The sequence below is a fragment of the Ochlerotatus camptorhynchus genome, unplaced genomic scaffold (genome assembly GCF_037179485.1).
Source record: "Ochlerotatus camptorhynchus isolate MF236.1 unplaced genomic scaffold, CSIRO-AGI_Acam_v1.1 ptg000367l, whole genome shotgun sequence".
Lineage (NCBI taxonomy): Eukaryota > Metazoa > Arthropoda > Insecta > Diptera > Culicidae > Ochlerotatus > Ochlerotatus camptorhynchus.
The window spans coordinates 4,780,909-4,804,096 of NW_027040855.1; the positions used below are offsets into that span (position 1 = coordinate 4,780,909).

The 23,188-nt window shown below is 37.2% G+C and overlaps 1 protein-coding gene across 1 annotated transcript in view; it reads right to left on the reverse strand.

The window, feature by feature from the left end:
• LOC135709864 (uncharacterized) overlaps nt 1–23,188 on the reverse strand; it is a 949,216-nt gene that overhangs the window by 158,572 nt on the left and 767,456 nt on the right. Inside the window, exon 19 of the mRNA XM_065232287.1 lies at nt 7,132–7,270. Within this exon, the coding sequence (XP_065088359.1) occupies nt 7,132–7,270 (139 nt within the window). The remainder of the gene's footprint in view (nt 1–7,131; nt 7,271–23,188) is intronic.

Below are 23,188 nucleotides of genomic sequence, written 5' to 3' on the forward strand. Positions count from 1 at the left end.
TTCTCAATCGCGATAGTGATATTCATCCTCTTCCCCGAAACGAATCATGCTCCCATGTATCACGAAAACATACAAAATCTTAACGCTCACACCCACCACAAACAGCAATGGAAAAAAATCATAAGAACACTCCTCAACTGGAACGGACTCACCAAATCAACTCAACTCTAGCCTAAAGTCAAATCTCGAAATACCATAGTGAAAATAGTGCTCTAGCAGAATATCGGTACTTATCAGTATGGAATCAGTATTTTTGACAACCGGTCACAACTTCTGAAATAACCCCCTCTTTCCCTCCCAAAATTTCGTCATTTATGTATGTTCCCTTATATTTATGAATGGGCCCAAATTAGGTGCATTTAGGCCGACATAACATCCATTTCCCCTACATATCTCCATCATTTTTTATCTAAAAAACACACGCATTTCGAGCTAGATTTACAATGAGTTAAATGAATTCACCTCTTTACGTTCTGGGGGAGGCCTTAGCTCAGTTGATAAAGGCGCAACTATAAAGTAAGACCATTCCGGAGGGGGCGTATGCTTAACGTACGTATGCCTTACGACCGTATGCCTAACGTCGTGAACCCGTGCGAAAGGCCATATTCATGAAATTTTTTCATTAGCACCATTCACAGTGGTTTTTTTTCAATAGGGTGTCTTCAGAAGAGTTTTCGTAAATAACAATGGGTCGAATGAAATTAAGTTTTAGTTCGAAACTACATCACAGGTGGCGCTGCAAAATCAATCTTTTTAGTCTTCAGCAAAATTGTAGGTTGCCTTAAAACTAAAAAAAAACCTGTAGAATACGACATGTCTGCTTGCGATTTTGATTTAGAATAGTTTTTATAGAAGAACCTCAACAATCATGACTAAATGAAATTGAGTTGTTAGCTGAATGCTTTAAATAAAACATTCCACCTTTAATTCCACTTAATTAATTTTGGTATCCATGACGGATATGTATTTTGACTACAACGTGCAGTCTTCATCAGTATCATTCCCACTAAAGAACTTATCAAAACCTAAACCCCTTAAGTACTCATCCCCTAGGTACAAATATCAAGATCACAAGTATAGAAATGAAACTACAATGTGTGGAATCGGAACCTACCTAACTAAAAAAACCAAAGGTTTAAGTAAACTAAAGGAGAAAAATCTATACAAATCTTTAATAAGGAAAATTTCCAAAGGCCAAAATGAAATCCAAAGTAATGAAATTGGGTTGTTAGCTGAATGCTTTAAATAAAACAGTGGAAATGACACTGATGAAGACTGCATTATAGTCGAAATATGTTTCTGTCATGGATACCAAAATTAATTAAGCGGAATTAAATGGAAGTTTTGATGTGCCAGTGTTGTGTACCCCTCATCATCCCTCTCCAACTGGGGAGTTTGGTAAAGAGAGATGATCAACCCGATTCGTACCTTCCTCAAAGTTGTCCTTGCTCGTACTGCCATACTCTAACGGAACTATCAACTCTATACTTTAATACTACCGGAGGAGTGGAAGGAGGGGGTAATCTGCCCCATTCACAAGAAAGGCGACCATTTGGAATGTGAGAACTTCAGAGCGATCACCATTTTGAATGCCGCCTACAAAGTGCTATCCCAGGTCATCTTCCGTCGTCTATCACCTAAAATGACCGAGTTCTTGGGAAGTTATCAAGCCGGCTTCATCGACGGCCGATCGACAACGGACGAGATCTTCACCGTTTGGCAAATCCTCCAGAAATGCCGTGAATACCAGGTCCCAACGCATCGTTCGTTCATCGACTTTAAGGCGGCATACGACAGTATCGACCGCACAGAGCTATGGAAAATCATGGACGAGAACGGCTTTCCTGGGAAGCTGATCAGACTGATCAAAGCAACGATGGACGGTGTGCAAAACTGCGTAAGGGTTTCGGGTGAACTATCCAGTTCATTCGAATCTCGCCGGGGACTGCGACAACGTGACGGACTCTCATGCCTATTCTTCAACATTGCTCTAGAAGGTGTAATGCGACGAGCCGGGCTCAACAGCCGGGGTACGATTTTCACGAAATCCGGTCAATTTGTGTGCTTTGCGGACGACATGGACATTATCGCAAGAACATTTGGAACGGTGGTAGAACTATACACCCGCCTGAAACACGAAGCAGCAAAGGTCGGACTGGTGGTGAGTGCGTCAAAAACAAAGTACATGCTAGTAGGCGGAACCGAACATGACAGGATTCGTCTAGGAAGTAATGTCACGATAGACGGGGATACTTTCGAGGTAGTGGAGGAATTCGTTTACCTTGGATCCTTACTGACGGCTGACAACAATGTGAGTCGTGAAATACGGAGGCGCATCAACAGTGGAAGTCGTGCCAACTACGGGCTCCAGAAGAAACTACGGTCAAAAAAGATTCACCCCCGCACCAAATGTACCATGTACAGAACTCTAATAAAACTGGTGGTCCTCTTTGGACACGATACATGGACTATGCTCGAGGAGGACCTGCAAGCACTCGGAGTTTTCGAGCGACGTGTGCTAAGGGTGGTGTGCAGGAGAACGGTGAGTGGCGGCGAAGAATGAACCACGAGCTCGCTGCACTCTACGGCGAACCCAGCATCCAGAAGGTGACCAAAGCCGGAAGGATGCGTTGAGCAGGGCATGTTGCAAGAATGCCGGACAACAACCCTGCCAAGTTGGTGTTCGCTACTGATCCGGTTGGCACAAGAAGGCGTGGAGCGCAGAGAGCACGATGGGCGGACCAAGTAGAGCGTGATCTAGCGAGCATTGGGCATGACCGAGGATGGAGAACGGCAGCCGCAAACCGAGTATTGTGGCGTACTATTGTTGATTATGTCTTATCTTAAATGTGATGTTGTACAAATAAATGTATGTATCTATCGTATAAAAATTACCACCTTAGTCTGTTTTTTTGATATTAGCATCTTCAACTATGTAGTTCAAATAGTTCCGGAAATATTTACAAAAAACTGATTTTTGAGGTCCTTTTACAAAAAACGCTTCATAACTTAAAATCGCAAGCAGATAGAGGCATGGCGTCTGATACAAAGTTTTTAGTTATGAAGCAGCATACAATTTGCTGAAAATTTTATATCTCTATCTGGTCAAAAAGTTAGATTTTGCTGCGCCACCTGTGGTGAAGTTTCGAACTAAAACCTAACTTCATTCAATGAGGGTTGTCATTTACAAAAAAAATCTTCTGAAGACGGGGGAAAAACCACTGTGAAAGGTGCTAATGAATAAAAGTTCTTGGATTTGGCCATTCGCACCACTGAGGGGTGGTTCAAAATATCGATTTTGCTCCACCAAGCTCAATCGATTTCAAATTAGCTGATGCAGGTGATTAGTCTACTAAAATTTGAGCCCATTGGAATGCGATCTCATACTCATACATGCCTCAGTTTGTGTGGCAATTACTATGGGAAATGTGAACGTTTTGGCCGTTCACTGCAATGATTTTCGGAAAAGTTTGCTATCTGAACTAATGTGAAATTATCATAGCTACAACTTTGCTGGAAACCGCATTTTAATTGCATGTCAGGATAATTAGTGACTAATTGATTACGAAGGAGACTTTCTTCTGACATACTACATCAACTGCGCAGCAGTCAACTTTGGTATGCTTTGCACGAAGAACAGGACAAAAAATTCAGGCTTCCATGTCACAACAATGCAGTGTTGATGCAGTGTTGCTTTGAAAATAGTTGATAAATCATATACGCTTCAAAGGACCAGTGCAGTGCAATTGGAGGTGATTGAGCTTGGTAGCTCGTTATTTTGAACCACACAATTAAATCACAGTCCTCACGAAGCTCGACGATCAGTTTCAGCTCGAAGTTTTACGATAAGAGCCCAAAGACTAGCAACTACCGATTTTGTTTTCCTTACTAAGTACCAATACTTCTGACACCAGGGAGGCTGCTCCCATACCTGGACCCTACCTATCTACCCGTCAACAATACATGGACTGAGGACCAACGGCTTCACTTCCCTTCCGAAGGAAAGCATGATCAGGAATTTTAAGCATCAGAAAATCCCGACGGTGCCTCCTGGGACTGAACCTTGGTTCTTTGGGGTGAGAGGCAATCACGCTTACCACTACACCACACACCAGTGTGATAGAATTGACATCTGGCTTTATTTAATTCTTCTTCGCAGGTTCCTCATTTGATCCTGCGGTCCCTGTGGAACATAAGCCGTGCTTAATCAATACAAATAGTTCTGATAGTAATTTTATACATATTTAAAAAATAATCCTAAACTTTGAAATCAACCAATTACTGACAGGATCAAAATCAGGATACAAATATTACCCAGCTGTCTCCACTTAAAAGATAGCAACAACCGTTGAACACTGATTGCTAACTAAGATAGCAACGACAAAGCTGTCAAAGTGACCGGATCCTGACCCCGAAATCGTTAAAGCAGAAGTACATACTGTGTTTGCATCGAGCCCATAAGGGGTTAGAGTATACATTGAGGACAGCATGACGCGTAATTGCGAGGCCTGAATACAGTGCATGTCAGGTCTCACCGCCAACGACAACTATTGGGATTCCGGTCTGGTATATTCTTTTCAACGAGTACACCTGGATATGTTTTAGATCAACATAGACGATGATGCATTATAGTAACTCCGACTTTGTGTAGGTCGACATCATTATGAGTATAACAACGACAGCTATCATTAAATGATGCAACAGAAACTTTTCATGGCATGGAATACCGGAAATCGTAATGACAGACAACGGTCCGCAGATTCACAATCCAACATTCGAGAACTTGGCGCAGAAATGGGAATTTAAGCACAGCATTTCTACGCCGTGCCATCAAAGTGGCGACGGAAGAAAAGCTGAATCAGCTGTTAATAAAGTTTAGCGGATCTACACAAAGGCCATACGAGATGGCGAGGATTTCTGGCAAGTGATTCTGCAACAAAGAAATGCTCCAAACCAGATGGGGACTAGCCTAAAACAACGACTATTGGCATGATACACTAGGAACAGCATGCGATTGAAGACATCCAATATGAGTTCCGGCATTGTAAATGGTTCCAGACCAAATAGAAAAGCACCGAGAAAGGGGGCTTCATAGAAACTTCCGGAATTGGAAGTTGGAGACAATCCGATGTTCCAAATGCGTCTGGAAGAAATGTAATTCTTACAGGAGGAAAACAGCATATCTTTAATTATGATCTAAAAAAAAATCGAGCAAACACGCAATAAAGTAATTCCACGCTAATTCTCGATGATCGTCACTCTCGCAGAAGTTGAACAATATTTTCAATAGATAATCGTATACTTGCTTAGCCAATGAGCAACGAGATCTACAGTATTTGCGAAATTGCAATTCGCAGATGCCGTTGAAAAAAAAAAGAGAACTACAATTAAAATGTCGTTAATTTGTCCCATTTGACCTAGTGACGGTTTGGGCCTTATGGCGTTTGGCTTAGTAGTGGTCGGCCGGAAAAAAATAACTCTGATTACTTTGTCTTGTTTTTCACAGAAATTCAAAGCTTGTGAGCATTGTGGATTTACTCACCGGATAAGATAAGCAATGGTCAACATATAAATTATACATGTTTTCGGGCTAGTTATACAATTGAGTTTTGGTGATATGTGATTCATTTGGATAATAACATACGGGCGAATGTCTTTCAGGTGGTTGATATTCAGACGAAAAAATATTCGGGTGAATGTTAAAGAACCGATTAAACACTGTATTTATCGTCATTTTGAAGCAATCATCGGCATCGGGAATAGCATCACCGTCGAATATAAGAACAAAAACAATGAAATTTCATAAATTCCTCCTCCACCAAGTCACATATGGAGCCACAAGCACAAAGCTTCAGATTCCGGTGGGACTATGTTCCAAACCAAACGACATGCATGCTTCTTCCGGTGGTGCTGGTGCCCACTTCCGACCCAATGAATCCTTCCGGATAACGAAGAGTATCATGTAGCTCAACAAGCGTCTCGTTCCAAAGTCGAAAGTTGGAAAATTGAAACTGTTCCCACCGCAGCTGCCACTCGTCGTGCCTCCCGTCAGCCACGATTTCCTTGAACGTGTGGGAATGTAATCGCAGCCTCCGAGAAAGACTTGGGGCCGGAGTTGTCATTGTTCCACACCCGCAGAACGTTTGTAGCGAGCAACTTAACATTCCTCCTTCGCAATTTCTGTAGAAATGCCTTCTCCAAAGCTAGTTGCTGGGGGCAACTTCTCGGGGGTGTTGTATGTTTTATCTCGTTCCGTATTTATTTGCGAGCACTCGGGAAAGAAATGTGCTTTAAATGGTTTCTTAAGTATCATTAAACAGAATTAAATGGGAATTTATTGCTGAGAGCAGTGAATTATATTTGCTTTTTTTTTCGAGTGGTGAGGATACGGGGAGCTTAGGGCGTTTTAAACCGGAAAAGGACCATGAGTATGCAACTTTGAATAGATTTAGCTGCAAATGTTGGTGAATTGTTGATGGAATTCCTTGAGGGAATGGAGTTCTGACGGCTTTTGGTCGCTCGAGAGAAAAGAGTCCAAACTTCGATTTGTTACTTATGGTGAAGAGTACTTCAACAGTGTTGTCAGATAGAGCGTGCATTTCATCCGGCTCAAACCAATACTACCAGCACTAAATCTGGGAACCTTTTCGTAGAAAGTGGATCAACTTTTGCCAACTCAGCATTGATTTCACCATTTCCGTAAAGTATCAGTTCTAGCCAGTAACAGGATACGCCAGGAATCTTGTGGTAACAGTAAAGGAGCAATGATTTGTGCTTCTTGCTGGATTGCCTTCCCGATCCCGGCTGACAGAGATGATGGAAACCAATTGTAAGGGTAGGGTAGCAGTCGTTGTTAAGCCCAGACAGGAACCATCACCGCTGAGTAATTCTATCCCATCAAGAGCATACCCAACCACATTTCAAGTGTCGGATGGGAGTAGTTTTTTGAACTTGATGGAACGAGTTTTTTGCTACGTAATCGGGGAAGCTGGAGGAATCTGGATTGATGTGTAGTGACGAGAAGTACGAAGTGAGTTAAAATTTGCACCCGAATGGTCAGAGAGCATCCGTCGTTGGGAAAATAGCGCAGTTGGGAAACTAAGAAGGAGCAAAGGGCTATTGCATACTTACGTTGTAGTTCTTCTTGGCCAGCAGAACCACAAACGTGCCTGATAATGGGCAAATGCATCTAGTGATGTTTTCCATCAAATTCTCGGTGATGCAGAGGTCGGTGCGCCACGTTGGTTCAAATGTTGCCTTCGCATCGTACCTAGGGAGAAGTGGAAAAAGACAGGTTATGAATTATGATTTAATTGGAATAAGGAAATATTTATTCGTAATTGTTTTTTTTTTATTCACTCATTACAAAAAAAAATCAAGGCAATGCGTAGCGAAGGCGTAACGAAGACGATGGTATTCTACTAAACAAAAATTGGTTTGTGACCGTTTCACATAATGGTTTGTATAGGGTATGACGTGCAGTATAATACGACATGATTAAAAGTGTTATATTGCAGCAGATGGCTCAGTTTCAGAGGTCGTGAAATCAACATTTCGGACCAAACAGTAGGTCGTATGAATAAAAGCGTTCATTTTACTTTTCCCGTAAGAAAAGCACGGGAAGTAAAGTAAACTCTTTTTATTCATACGGCACAGTGCATTTTGAATACTAATGTACACTGTTCATTACATTAATTTTTCATCAACAAAACAACACTTTTTTATACATTTCCTTTGATTTTTACTACCATTACTCCATGGCTCGGTAGGCAGGAAGTACCCGAGGGATGAATAGAACAAACTTGGTGTGTTGCCACCTGGGTAGTACTTTGAGCTGCTAGCACCTCCTTCAGGAAAATAATAGCAGTGAGTAGAGGCGATGTTCAATTGGCAAAGGACAAACAATTATGCTTTAATTCCGATTGAACTGTTTCTCCCACTTAGGTTTTGATGCCACTTTAATTTGTGTTCGACCCGAAAAATTTAATTTCATGTGGAGCACAATTCAATCTACGCGTATTTAATAATCACTGGATCTATTGCTGGCATCTATATGCTCCTCTTTTGAGCCATTCGGTAAATAAACATTTTGAAGACATTTGAAATTCTGGGAAGACATTTGTTTGTCTCTGAAATTTTAAAGACATTCCATGTTTTGTGAAAATGTTTGAAGGATACTGAAGAATACTTCCGAAGGTTTTGTTTTGTTTTAGTTTTTGAAGGCTTTTGCAATAGAAATGAAGGTTATGACTTCATATTTTAACCTCCATCTAGAGAATGTTGATTATGAAGAATGTAATTGAAATCCGTTTTTTTTCAGAATAATACTAGATCGATCTGACAATGCATAGGACATTATTGATATATTCGATCAGCTAGAGAACTGTTAAGTACTCCCTGATCATTCTAATGACTAGGGTGACTATTTGAGAGAAGTCATTTTATTTTTAAACAGTTGTAGATTGCAGAATACTATGTGAACAACCTGAAGACTAGAAAAAAATATCGAGACATCTTCGACCAGCTGGGGATCTTTCGAACATTTAACGTTTAAACTGCTGACTAGAGGGCATATCTGAGGACGTCGTTTGAATTTTTAAAAAGATGAAAATCGTCAGAATAAACTTTATTAACCTGAAGTTTTAATAAAATTTCAGAAAACAAAATCCAGAGCATATTATTTTCGATTAGCTGGATATCTGTAAAAAAAATCATGACGGGATGTTAGTAATGATACTAACAATTAATTAATATATTTTCTCTTTGGTTTTTTTGAGAAAAAAGTGTTGTAACGTTTACAAAGTCGATTACAAGGACTAGTAACGGTACAAAACTATTACGAATTAAACAAATGCAGTTTAATAAGGTTCAAAAGTTGAATGAATTAATCCAAATGGCATGAAAGAGTTCTCTTAGACTCACAAGTAAGATCCGTATTGATCCGTTTGCGCAAAATCCATTAATATTTGTTGTACGAATAAAAGATAAAGGACGAGCAGGACAGTCCAAGACAGCCACGTCATCATAGTATGCATTGATTTTCGTGTTGTTCCATTTTTTTTTTTTTTTTTTTTTATAGATTTTTTATATAGAAAATCTGGAAAAATAACTACATAGGGGAATTTACGTATTCTCGTCTATCTATGCAGCATCTGCACTTCTACTAGCATTTTCTCAGCGCCACGCACATATATGATGTGTCTGTTTGTTTACATTCATCTGCTGCTTGCTTCTCTATCCATTCCAATCGACAGAATTTTTCAAAACGTTTTGAAAGCGTTTTTACAACGCTCCAAACTTCTCAGGTGAGTGTGACTATTGTCGGCAGCCTCTTTTTCTTCGGCAACCTTCCCATTAGAACTGCGTGTTAACCAGCTGTTCTATTATCGGCAACTCGAAATCAACCCGATTTTGTAGTGCGTATGCTTTATTTGAAGAAAAATGTAGCATTACTGGATTGCTCGATCGTTCAAATATAATCAGATTGAAGCTGAAAGGCTAAACAATCGTTTGGACACATTCAGGGAAGTGCGTTGATGGGAAAACATAGTGAAATTAACGTTTAAATTTTCGTTGCCGAAAACAGTCAATGGGTGCCGAAGCCAACATTTACCCTATTGGGATTTCGTTCTGGTTTATCAGAAAACTATAAAAATCTCACGAAGAAAATAAAGAGTTCACTTGTTGTGCTGCTTTTTATCGGAGTTCAATAAGAGATAATAAGTATCCGACATTTTTGTGTCCCGTACTAACCAGGAGGCGAAAGTAGCATTTGCAATCCTAAGGAGTGAAAAATTTGTTTGGATTTTTAAAAATAAATAGACACGGCGAGATCGAAAATAAATACTGGCAACAATGATGAATTTGTTTGAAAATCGTTTAACCGATAATGCCAATAATACAGGAATGAAACTCACACAAGGTTGTCTACTCTTGCCCAGTGAATTACTTGAATTACTACAGAATTGCTGGAGCTCCATTGCATTTCCCATATTGTATCTAACGAAACTATCAGGGCAAGGTTGCACATACTCATTTCAGCTAAAATAATGTATTTCGGAATAATAAAACCAAAAGATGGTATGATGACGTGTTTTACTTGTAACTCACAAGAAGAGGTTACACAGTATGCGTTTGAAACATAAAAACCTGTAAATTTTTTATTTCTATGATTCACAATCAGCGATTTGCTGATCGCTGAGTGAGTGAGTGAGTGAGTGAGTAAGTGAGTGAGTGAGTGAGTGTGTGAGTGAGTGAGTGAGTGAGTGAGTGAGTGAGTGTGTGAAAAATCGCTGATTGTGACTCTCATGAAGTAAACTAAACAGATTTAATATGTCAAACACATTCTTTGCAACCTCTTCTTGTACCTTATCTATTCAAAATATGATCATAGCATCTAATTATTTCATAATTAAAAAAAAAACATTGTTTTAGCTGAAATGAGTATTTGCAACCTTGCTTTCAGGAAGGTTCAGCGACTTTCTAGAAAATTCTTTGAACTATAGGGAACTATAGTGAATTTTAGGAAAGTTCTGCGAATTTTCACGACGTTCCTACAAAGAATCAGAGCAACTTTCAGAGAAGTTCATTGAATTCCAGAGAAGTTCTAAAAACTTCAGAAATTTTTTAAAAACTTTAAAAATGTGCTTCGATCTTCAGAGAAGTTTTATAACCCTCAGGAAAGTTCTGCCAACTTCAGGGACGTTTTGTGAGCTTCAGAGGAGTTTAATGTCCTCATGGTAAGTCCTACGAAATTCAAGAGAGTTCTGTGAACTATAACAACATTATATGCATTTCGATGATGCTCTGCAAAAAGTTCTTTAAACGCCAGGAAATGTTTGTAGACTTTAGGATGGTCTGTGAACCACAGGAAAAATCCAATAACGTATGGAAAGTACTGTGAACTTAAAGAAATATCTGAGAATTCCAAGAAAAGGCCAAACTCAGAAACGTTCTGCGAACTTGAATATCCGGAAAGTTTGAAGAATTTCATCGAAGTTCAACGAAATCAAGGAAAAACAGGGAGTTGAATTTGAATGTAACTTCTATAAGCTATCTCATCAGGTGGTTGGTTGAACAACTCCCACTCCAAGTCTTAGAGAACAAGTATGATGGAGAGAATTTGTTGCGATATTTCTTTCTCTTTCACGCGTCCTATATGAAATGTGACCGAGGGCATGAGCAGGGTGAAAGGGCGTAAAAGTGTTACTTGCCATTTACCGGTATAAATAAATGAACAGTTTATGAAAATTGAGGTTTACAAATATCTGGGAGAAATATTTTAACAAGAAGTTCAAACTGTCGAGTTGTGCGGGTGCGTAGATATTTGTAAGAAAAATAAAAAAAAACCACATAATCAGAAAAAAAGAGGTTCCTCCTGGGAAATGTCATGCATGTAGTGAAACCGGAAACTTCAGAATCTCTCCGAATTGGCAGTGGAATGTAAAGATCACTTTGTTGATAAAAGCATTAGAGAGCTAGCAGGCAAAAAGCTAGCCGAGGTTAGTTTTTCAAACGTCGCTGGAAGATCAGGGTATGTTAAATTTTGAAACAGGCAGGAAATAAATTTAAGATTTCTCAATAAGATTTACTCAGCTTTCAGAAATGTACTAATCTGAGTGTTAATAAGGTCAGTATGTAAAAGATAGTTATCTTAATAACTTTATTTTTTACATAAATTTATACTATACTTTTGTTATATTACAGACGCTAAAATTGGCTAAACTTTCCAGCCCGGCCTCAAATCAGCTATGAGGATAGACAACGCGACCAAGAATGATCCCAATAACGCTTCAAATTGGGTGGTTGTCGCAAATGCGAGTCGGCATGCGCGATTTGGTGGTGCAGGTGCTTGATAATCGTGTAGTTTTGGAAGGATGCAATTTTGATCATCACACAATATGGACAATATGGATGCAAATAGCGGCGCCGGTGGTGTAGGGGTAAGCATTAAGCCAACATTACATCCATTACTTGCCAAAAAGGACAAAATTATCATTAATCCAGTGCATGAACTGACATTACGCTGCTTGTACTGCATTTGTTTATTGTTGTGGCCATACAAATTAAATGAGATTTTCGACATGATTAAAGTGCATCCTCTTGGATGTAATATTTAAATTTATTGCTTGCTGTTCATTTGTTTTGATCAGTTTAAGATCTTCAGAATAATACGTGATCAAACTGAAGCCTTGAAAAAAAATTAGATAACTGAACTGATATCTTCGATCATCTGGAGATCTTTAGAATTCTCCCTGATCAACTTGCCGTATTGGAAGAATATTTGAGAGATGATATTTGAATTTCTGAATAGTTGCAGATCATCAGAATGATAATAAAGTCTTGAAAAATATCAAATGATTTTATTGATACATTATCGAAAATCCATGTACATTAACGAAGTTCTTTGAAATTTTTCGAAGATTCCCGAACTTCTACGAAGAATTTTGTACTTCCACTCAGTGCCAAGAACTTCAAACTTCTAAGAAGTTCTCGGAACTTCTTTGATTTATCCATAGCTTATACAAACTTCCCTAAACTTCTATGAAGTTCACGGAGTTTATACCAAGTTTGCTGAAATTATACAAATTTGCCGAATGTCGTACAATGTTTGCTGAATACCTTCAAAGATCCCTTGACTTGTAGAACATTTTCTTAATTTTTTCGAAGTATCCTGAACTTGTTGTTTTTTTTTTTTAATTCTACCAATATCTCAGAACATGTGTGAACTTCTGGGAACAATTTGAAACTTTGAACAGCTGGGCAGTTCCCGAAATTAAACAAACTTCTCTATTTTTCCAGGAAGTTCAATACACTTTTTTGAATACCACGAAGTTCCCCAAACTTATGCGAATATCCCTGAAGTACTAAGTAGTTTGCTGAACTTCTACTATTTTTACTGAGTTTCTAAGAGTTCTCTGATGTTGTTTTAAGTTTGTTCTGGACATAGTCGTAACAATTGTGTGAACTACTACGAAAAATGCTGAGCTTCTAGAAGCAAGTTTTTTTAATTGCTACGTACTTCGCTGAACGTCTGCAAAGTTCGCTAAACTACTGTGAAGTTTTGTGTACTTTTAAGAATTCCGTAGATTTTCTGTGAAGTTCCCTGAAGTTACACGAAGTTTCCTTAATTTCTATAATTTTTTTCACACTTGCTCAATGTTCCCGTTTCTAAAGCTGATTTTACACTGTTTGCCCATACGTCAAATATTAGACTCGTTGAATTTTGCCAAATAATGCTATTTGAAATATCTGTTTGATACAACAAAATTGTTATTTGATTAGCTATTTGTCGAGATATTGTTTGCAGTTGACCGAGTTTATTTATTTGGCCATTGATTTGATATTTGATTAATATACAATCAATTCATCCCAGATTGGAGCTCAATTTTGGTATGTGGATCAATTGTGTTTCAAAGCATCTATTGGCCAAATTTGATTATTGCCGAAGCCGACATTTCCCCTACATACTAAGAATGTAAAATATAGATTTTTTTTATATGTAATTTCAGGCATGGAACAAATTTGAAGATCCAGAAAACATTTAAACATCCCACACTTCTGTTCTGAGTTGAATTTAAAATTTGCGAAATTCTAGGACTTCAAAATGTTTAACAATTCCTCATAGAATTTGTAAAACTGTTACAGTGCCAAGTACTCAAGCACCACTACTTAGAACAGCGTTATCCAACGTGCGTCCAATTTCCAATTTTATTCATCATTATGAATTACTAGTTGGTTCGAAGAAGCGATGGCGCCCGTTGTTGCTTGTTTTGTTAGCATTTTTTGTTGGCATTTGAGATTTTTTTTAAATTTTCGACAGAATCTATCTTGCAAATATTCCTATATGGAAACACAATCTGGTAACACTAAGATTTTTTGTCCTACCTATTTTTATGAGGTAGAATAGCGTAGCAATGAGCAAGCGCATTTTTTAAGCTTCCTTAAGATGATGCTGTTGAAAGCTTATTTGAGAAGCTTCTAAGAAACGCTCATCTAATTAAAAAACAGGAATTAGAATCTCAGAAACTGATCGTTGTTGCAGTTTTTCATGTATAGAGCATTTTATCATTTTTAACGCTACAAACACATGTTCTTCAGAATTATTGCATTACCTGTTGAGGGAAAAGTAAGTAAGACAACGGATATTGATTTTTTTTTTTAATCTTATCGTTTCAGTAGACTTTATTCATTTAATTTTATACATTCTTATCGTATTTAGTACATTTTACTAACTGTGCAAAGTTTCATCATAATCGTAAAAGGTCGATCCGAAACGATTTGCGAATCTGTGTGGAACTGCTGTACAGTATTCGATTTCAGTAAACCAATTTATATCAAATGAGAGGTGTACTCAATTATAACGAATCACCCAAGAGTAGACTCGGCACATCTCTTGGTCACCTTCTTATAGCACCTCAGCTGTCGGGTTCTCATGTCATATTTAAGAGGAATGCAACCGAAACAAAATCCGAACATTCTTCTGAAGTGTACTCTATATCAATATAAAGGCTCAAGGTGTACAGTCGAGTATAGAACGAGCAAACATTTGATACAACTTTCTATGACCAAAATAGAAACCTCCTGCTCGACTGCGGAATGGTAAGAGGATTATCGCCATTGGGCTGTTTTCCTTGAATGGTCATCATAGGAAAACACAAATAGACACTTTACCTTCTGCGTTACCGACGGACGACCTGGCTGGTATTCAGTTCAGTTAGGTGATGAATTCGAGTGGACCATTGGTGGTTGTCTCGTTTTTGTTCGTCTGTGATACCAGCAAAGGAAATAAACGTAAGATGATATGATTACATGTCTTGCTTTCAGACTTGAGACGACACATGAATAACATGATCCTAGTTTTCCTTCTTTGCACATCGTTGATTGAAGCGTTTGATGGGGGGAATAAGAGCTCATTTTTATCCGGTTTTGAAAGGTTATAGTTCCTGGACGAAAAACCTTTGCGATTTATGAATGTAATTACCATGGAACGATCAAAGTTATGCAATAAACTCTTCCAGGTACCCTCCAGAAAAAAGTCCTCGCCAACCGCGTCACTAATCTGCAGGGGAGATTGGACACTATAGTGGTTTAAAATATCGATTTATCTCCACCAAGCTTGTTAATAGGTCTTGTGCATCTGAACAACTCGGCCAAAGGAAGCAAGTCAGTTCGTACACTGGTGAAGACATTTTCTACTAAACTGGCCACCATACAATAGGTCTTATAAATCTGATCAACTTTGTCAAAAACAGCAATCATCTATCTAGTTGAGCTTTCAAGTTAAAGCAAGTAATTATAAGAGTTGGTTGGAAATGTTATATAACTTGAAGCTTTAGTGTGACAATTTATTAGCTAGAGAATGGTCTGAAGATAGTAGGTAGATAGTTCCTCTAGAGTACGGCAGTATGAAAATTGAATAGAAGTTGAAAATGATCGAAGCCATTAATGCGACAGCACTTGTCAAACGCATACTTTGTTACCTAACTCATACACTGTATGAGGAGATTTGAAGTATTTTTTTTTCAAATCTGCAGGCAAAAAAGTGCGCGTTTGACTTGCTCATTTACTGTCGGCGGCTGTGGAATAGTTCAAGCGATGTTTTATTACTACCCGAAGCCCCCCTAAGACATTCTCTAGCTATTAAATTATCACACTAAAGCTTCATATTAGATAGAATTTTCAACCAACACGTATGAAGTAACATAAAAACACTTTGAAAATAATTATAAGTCAAGTTGAAAATAAGTATAAGCCGGGACTGGTGTGATAATTTAGAAATGAGCTGTGCACTATACAATAGGTTGTGTTGACAGCAACCTTCTATCTAGTCGAGATGTCAACTTATTCGTATCAAAAGGAACTGCATGGTTAGTGATTTTTTTCGAATGAGATATGATAGGTCTTGCATTCAGAACTGAAGACAGAGAACTTCTATCTAGTCGTACTGTAAAGTTAAAGCAAGCAATAAGATGTCAAATTGAAAACTAACTAAACAGAGTTGTCCATCATCCAATAGATCTTATTTATCGGGACAACTTTGTTCAAGACCGCTACCTTCTATCTAGTCGAAGTCGCAAGTTAAAGCAATAAAAAGTGAAATGTTATACTAGCAATAAGAAGTAGAAAATTCCACTAGTGTAATGTACACCCTCCAATAAGTCTCTTCCACTTGAAAAACTTTTTCCAAAGACAGAATCCTTCTACACAATTAGAAAAATTCATGTAAATTTAGGTGCTCTGATACTGACATATACGAGCATCAATTTTGACATAACATTGAGTCATAACAGACGCAAAATTCAGCTCAATCAAACGTACTTTTAGTCGAGTAACGAACTTTTCAGTCTTGGAGCACATAATTTTACATGACATGTTTGTTTACGTCTCATCCTTTATGTCAAAGATGAGTTCCGTCACATGTAAAATTATGTATTTCTAAGTGTGCAGTCAAGATGTCAAGTGCAAATAATTTGAAAACAAATGACATATTCGTGCTACCTGGAATTCTGAACTTAACTGTTCACCTTCCAATAAGCCTTATGTATTTTAACAGCTTTGATAAAGACCGCAACTCAGTGAAGTCATGGTAAATTGGGAACTGGTTCCTCATTTAGAATTACCCTTTGCTTCCTTGTAGGAAAAATATATAACTTTTTTTTTCAATAACTGGCTACCCTGGAGGGTCACCAGTTCTAACCCCTATGACATCACTGAACATATAAATTAAAATCGTGAAATTGGAGTTATTCACTGAGTGAGTCAAATTTTCCTCAAAAATCTGCTCTAATATGACGAAAATCGAGAAAAAAAATTTACCCAGTCTACACGGCCGATACAAGTAACTCAATATTCGAATTCAACTCACAATTGCATTACATCGCGTAGCGTCATTACGCACTGTAGGGATCAGCGTTGCCAGATATACCTATTTATCGGTTTTTATACCGATTTTCAAACTTGATACCGATATACAGATAAGGTTTCTCAGAATACCGATTTTTTGAGTTATAATATCGATGAATACCGATTTTTTATTAATGATCAAAATGATTACTGCCTGCACGTTCTGAATTGTCAGAGGAAACTATCTTGAGAGACTTTTATCTTTTCGAAAATTAAAATTTTTGAGCCTGCTCTGCAAAAATGCCTTATGCTTGATACTCTTTCGACTAATGCTTCCATTTCCTCTCCGTTTTTGGTTACCAAGGAGTCGAGAAACAGCTGATGGCTCATCCCAGTAATTTCTGGAAATTGGGAAATACTTTTATTCAGCGGAAAAATAGGACCATGAAAACGTTAATTTTTGAACTTCCTGAAATTTCTTTAATCTTTCCTTCGAAGTTTCTACCAACTTTCCCTAGGAATTTCCATCCACATTATCCTGTAGGTTATTTTCCGATTCCTTCCGAAAAGCTATTTCGACTTTCCTTAGAAGCTTCTTTTGGCTTTGCTCAGTTCTTCCGTCTTCTCTCGTCAGTTTTTTCAACTTCCTCGAAGCTTCTAGGAAAACGTCAGAAACTTTTCAGAAGCTCTGAAACTTCAGAATAGTTCGGACTTTTGGGTAGGTTCCGATAAATTAAAAACAGTTACATTAACTTCTGTTCAAATCCGATGAACTTAAGTGAACTGAAATATTTTGGAAACTTTACAAGCCCAAAGAACTTCAAAGAAATTTAATGGTTTTCCGGATAGTTCTATTTGTTTCAGGAGAATTGAGATAACTTTAGGGAGGCATTAAGACATATAAATTCAAGGAAATTTATGAACGTTTAAATGAGTTCCGGGAATTTCCGAAAACTTCAGTTAAGATCCGAGAGGTTCATGAACATTTTGGAAACGTAAAGAAAGTTACATGAACATTAGAAAATTTTGAGAACATTTTAAGGGAAGTTCTGAGTTTTTTATCGGTAGTTTCAAGAGCTTAAAAAAATCTGGAAGTTCATTGAAATTTAATGTTGATGTTCATTAATTTAAAAAAAAAACTAAAGCGCCTAAGAAGATCCAGGGACTTTTAAAGAAGATAAGAGAATTTCCGGTAGCTCCATAATAATCAGGACAAGTTACGAGTACTTCGAGGATGATCAGAGAACTTCAAAACAGCTCCATTAACTGTAGGAAAATTGCAAGAACTTTCAAGGAGTTCCGAAGAGCTATGGGATATTCCGAATGCAATTCAGGAATGTTCCGAAAATTTCTGGAACATTGTGGGATTTTCAGGGATGTTTTATGAATATCAGGAAAATTGCTGGGTCAATAGAGCATGTGAGGAACTTCAGGGAATATTGTGCTAATATCCCCCAGAAATCTATTTCTTCCAGATATTTTCCCATCTTCTCCTTGAAGTATCTTTTGACTGTTCCATAAGTCTTCTGGCATCCGACTTTTCCAGAATTTTCTTCCAATCTTCCTTAGGAAGTTTCTCCCAGTGTCTCCTAGGAATTTTTTTCCGTCTTCTCCAAGAAGTTCAATTAAAGTTCTACCGGATGTATCTATCGAGTTCTCCCAGAAGTTTTTTTCGTCTTCCTCTGGAAGTTTCTCCATAAGTCACTCTCCGTAGGTGTTTTCCGACTTATTGGAAGGTTTTTCCGAGCTTTTCCTAACTTCCCCTGGAAATGACTCCTCCGGGATTGGCTTCCGATTTCCAAACTTTTCTGGCTTCTGGATTTTTTTCCGAAAGTTTCTATAAATGTTTGCCAGAAATTTCTCAATATTTGTCTTGGAAGATCACCATCGGATGTTTTTAGACATTTTTTAGAACTTCTTTTAAAATTCCTCTACAAGATCTTCTGTATTCTTCCTCTGGAAGTTTTGTCGGTACCATTAAAAGAATTATTTAAATATTTTCCAGAAGTTTCTTCCGACTTACATGAAAATTATCTCTTTTGATTTTAGTCCAAAAGTTTAAAAAAATTAAAATTAATTAAAATAGTGAATACCGATAATTACCGATTTTTTTTAACCATTTGATACCGATAATACTGAAAACAATCTGGCAACGCTAGGGATATCTGTTAACCAAATTCAAAGTGCGCGCAATTTTAGCTATTGAACGGGGTTCTACCATATCCGTAACTCTAAGACCAGAAGGTCCCGAAGAAATGTGCTCAAATTTTCGGCTCCGCTCTGGTACTATCTTCAGTCCTAAGCTAATCGATGCACCCCTCGAAACATCGGTAAATCCACGAACCCCTCATTATATCTGTCAAACTTTCATAGTGAATCAAAACAAACATAGTGTAGTGTTAAACTTTCGACTAGAATGGGTTACGCTAATAGATGTACTTGGGACCAATAGGCTAGTCAAGTAGTGAGAAAATTTTAAATCGTTAGTTACCACCGGTTGTTTCTACGGCATTCAAGAAGTTTTTCCTAAAAAATCGAAGGAAAGTCACAAAGTAACCATTGTTTTGTTTTTTTGTTTCGCGCAGATTTTTTAGGAAAATTTTACTCACTTTCTACTTTTTTGAGAGAAATCCTACACAACTTTGAGTTAGTCTCATCGACTGAGTACGGCGTTTAACGATGAGACAACCGTCACATACCCAGACGGTCTGAAGCAAAACGTTCAGGTAGGCTTTTTATAACCTCGCAACCGGTCGTATCTCTCTCTGTTCTCTTGATAGTCATTAGACTGATGCAAAATTTGAAATTTTCGCTCCACAGTGCTTAATCGGTTCCAAATTGGGTCCTGCTTAGCCTCCCAGAATTTGAACTACTTTAGTAAGAAACTGACTTGGTTCAAACCATTTCAATTTTATATGGGAATTACTATGGAAAAACTTATGTTTTTGTTCATATCTATCTAACAATTCACCAATATCTACCAACATCACTATGCTTTTAAAAATTATAAGAGTAATTGTAGCAAATTTTCTCAGCTAAAACTTTGTTCAAAACTACTTTTCAATCAAATGTAAGGATCAAAAGTTATCAATGATTCAAGTCACCGATGTCTTATGATTATGCTCATTCAACTGTTCAGCAGGCAACATTGGTGTTTCTAGTGCGAAGAATAGAGCACAAATATCATGGCTACTATGTCACACTGCAGAATACAGTGTTGCCCACAATACAGTTGCTTAATCTTGCCATAAGATTATAAATCTCTGAAACAATTAATAACTATTTAATTTGACATTTGGCTGAAAAACGCAATTCAGCAAAGTTGTAGCTTAGAAAATTTTCCGTAAGAATAGTTATAGAAATTTTTGAAAAAGCAATATGGAAAATGGGTAGAAGACAATGAACAAAAAGTTTGGCTTTCTCAAAGTAACTTCCATATAAACTTCGAATAGTTTGTGCCAAGTCAGTTTCTTACCAAATGAGTTTAAATTTTGGGAGGCTAATCAGGACCTGATTTGAAACCGTTTAAGCACTGTGGAGCGAAAATTTCAAATTTTGCATCAGTCTAATAGTCATAGCAAACGAGCACGTGATTGGTTAATTGCAGCCAAAAAAATTGATCAATTTTCAATAGTTTACTAATGATAAATTACTTTAATCTTTAAACCAAACAAATCTTAAATCAATTCTGAATCAAAGGATGTAAAAAGAATTTTAATCTATCATTAAATGGCCAAGTTTTAAGCGTTTAAAACCTAACACTATTTCGTTACACATTTTTTTGATTTGCACCCCGTTATATTCCAGGAAGACGAAGTCCTCCGTAAAAAAAAACAAATTTGAGAGTTGTGGTCTCATGGAGTAACCATGTGCAACCACCATGACAGATCTTATTTGATCACAGGATGTGTGTAGAAATTAATATTCAATTGCATATCATGAAAACGGTACCAAATGTCCCCTTATTCTTAGAATTGAGTTTCCTAGCATATTTCAGAAAAACATACTTTTAGGAATATCATGTCAGAGATTTAGAAAAACGAGATGAACTACCCAACGAGCTAAAAATCTCGCTAGGCCAGAACAAATATCAAGTTTTTTTTTGTAAACCCCCTCCCTCCCCGTTGCGCACATCTTCGTATTGTCCCAGTTGGATCACTACAAAGAACCATTTTCAGTGGGTCGTTATCCGACATTATTACGATGTGACCAGCCCACCGCAGTCACCAGATTTTTGCATTCGATCTAAATTTCTTAACTTACAAACCTTATGTAATGATACTTAATGATCCACTTCTTTTCTACAGTGATTCAACAATTTCCGAGGTAAATCCAATCTTTTCAAAATTGGTTTAACATTTTTAGAAGTGAGACCAAATCAGAAACGATTCCGGAAATTCCTAACTGAGGTGACACTTTTCAAAGCAGATTCAAAGCTGAGTCTGAACTTTATTGAAGTGAGTTCAAACTTTCGAATAAGTCACCAATATTTTTCTAACTGAGTCTAAACTTTTCTGTTATGTTATTAAATCCTTTTTAAAGTTGTCAAAACTTTCCTGAAGTGATTCAACATATTCCAAACCAATCTTTAAAGAATTGGTTTCGCATTTTCTGAAGTAAGGCAACATTAGCTGATTAATCCTTTCCCTAAATGAATCCACGGTTTTCTGCATTGATTCAACTTTTTCCGAACTGAAACCAAACTAGTCAGAACCGGTTTGATATTTTCCTAAGTGAGCTCCAGATTTTTGTTAACTGCTTTGGAATTTGGCAAGGACACAATCTTGCTTAGTGAAAGTGTAGAAAGTTTTCCGAAGTGAACCGACAATTTATTTAGCTTAAATATTCCAAATGGTGTCCAACTTTTTCTGAAGTGGTTCAAAACCTTCCTTAGGGAGTAAAAGTGTTGAGTGATTGAATTATATTGAATATTAGTCTGAGCTTTCCTGAAGTGATTTACCTAACTTTTAACGTAGATTCCGCTCCCTTAGATTCTTTCCTCGTTCTTGTGAGATTCACATCCTCTGAAAATTAGGCTGAGATTTTAAAGAATGGACCTTCGTGTGTTCATACCTGATGGTAGATTTTTTTTAAGCAAGCACAATTGTTGAGAAAACTGGGTTTACATCCACAAAAGTACGTATTTTTATAGAAATTTGGGTTTCTTGATCAGCCAGGTTGGATTTTGTCTCCGTTCTTTGAAAAACAGTCTTGGATGTTATGGAATAGACCTTTGTGAGTTCATACGTGATGGTAGATTTTTTGAAGCTAGGTTGGATTTCGGTTCAATCTTTTGAAATTTGTGCTTGGATTTTATAGAATGGAGCTTGTTGAATACCGGAAGGACGAACCTGGTTAATATTCACAAAAGAAGGTATTTTCATAGAAAATTAATTTTTCTTTGTTTCCGGACTGAATTTTGGCTTCTATCTTTGAAAAATAGGCTTGTATGTTGATAGAAGTTGCTGAATCCATATGTGAGGTTTGAATTTCTTCAATTTTTTAGAACACCGAGTTTAAATTCACAAAAGTACGTATTTGCATATTTTGATTTTCTGTTCTGCCAAGTTGAATTTTGGCTCCGATCTTTGAAATTAGACTTGAATTTTATAGAATGGACTTTGGTGAATCCATACGTGATGGTAAATTTTTTGAAGCATGCACAATTTTTAAAAAAAACTGGGTTTGAATTCTCAAAAGTACGTATTTTTATAGAAATTTGGGTTTCTTGTTCAGCCAAGTTGAATTTCGGCTCCTTTCTTTGAAAAATAGGAGTGGATTATACTGAATTACTGAATCCATCCGTATTTTCATAGAAATTTGGTTTTTTGGTTCTGCCAAATTGCATTTTGGCTCATATCTTTGAAAAATAGGCTTGTATTTTTTAGAATGGATCTTGCTGAACGGGTTTGTAATTCGAAAAGGTTTTTTTTTGTTTTTTCTTTTCTGCTAAGTTGAATTTTGATACTGTCCTTTGAAAGTTATGCTTAGATTTTATAGAATTGACCTAACTGAATTCATATGTGATGATTATTTTTTTAAGCACAACCTTTCTTTGAATATTACGCTTGGATTTTGTTGAATAGACCTTCCTGAATCCATACGTCTAGTTAGATTTTTTGAAGCACGAAAAATTGTTGAGAAAACTGAGTTAAATTTGGATAGGGAGGAAGTATTGAAAACAGAACGTTTTTTTTTATAAGAACTGTAACGTTTGTGGTATTCCGCTTGATGGTTTTATCCGGAATTTATCAATACCCAAAAATCAATTGCTTTGATCCTATTCATCTACATTATTACCAATGTTTTTCCTTGAAATGATACAAAAACTTATGCGCGAAAT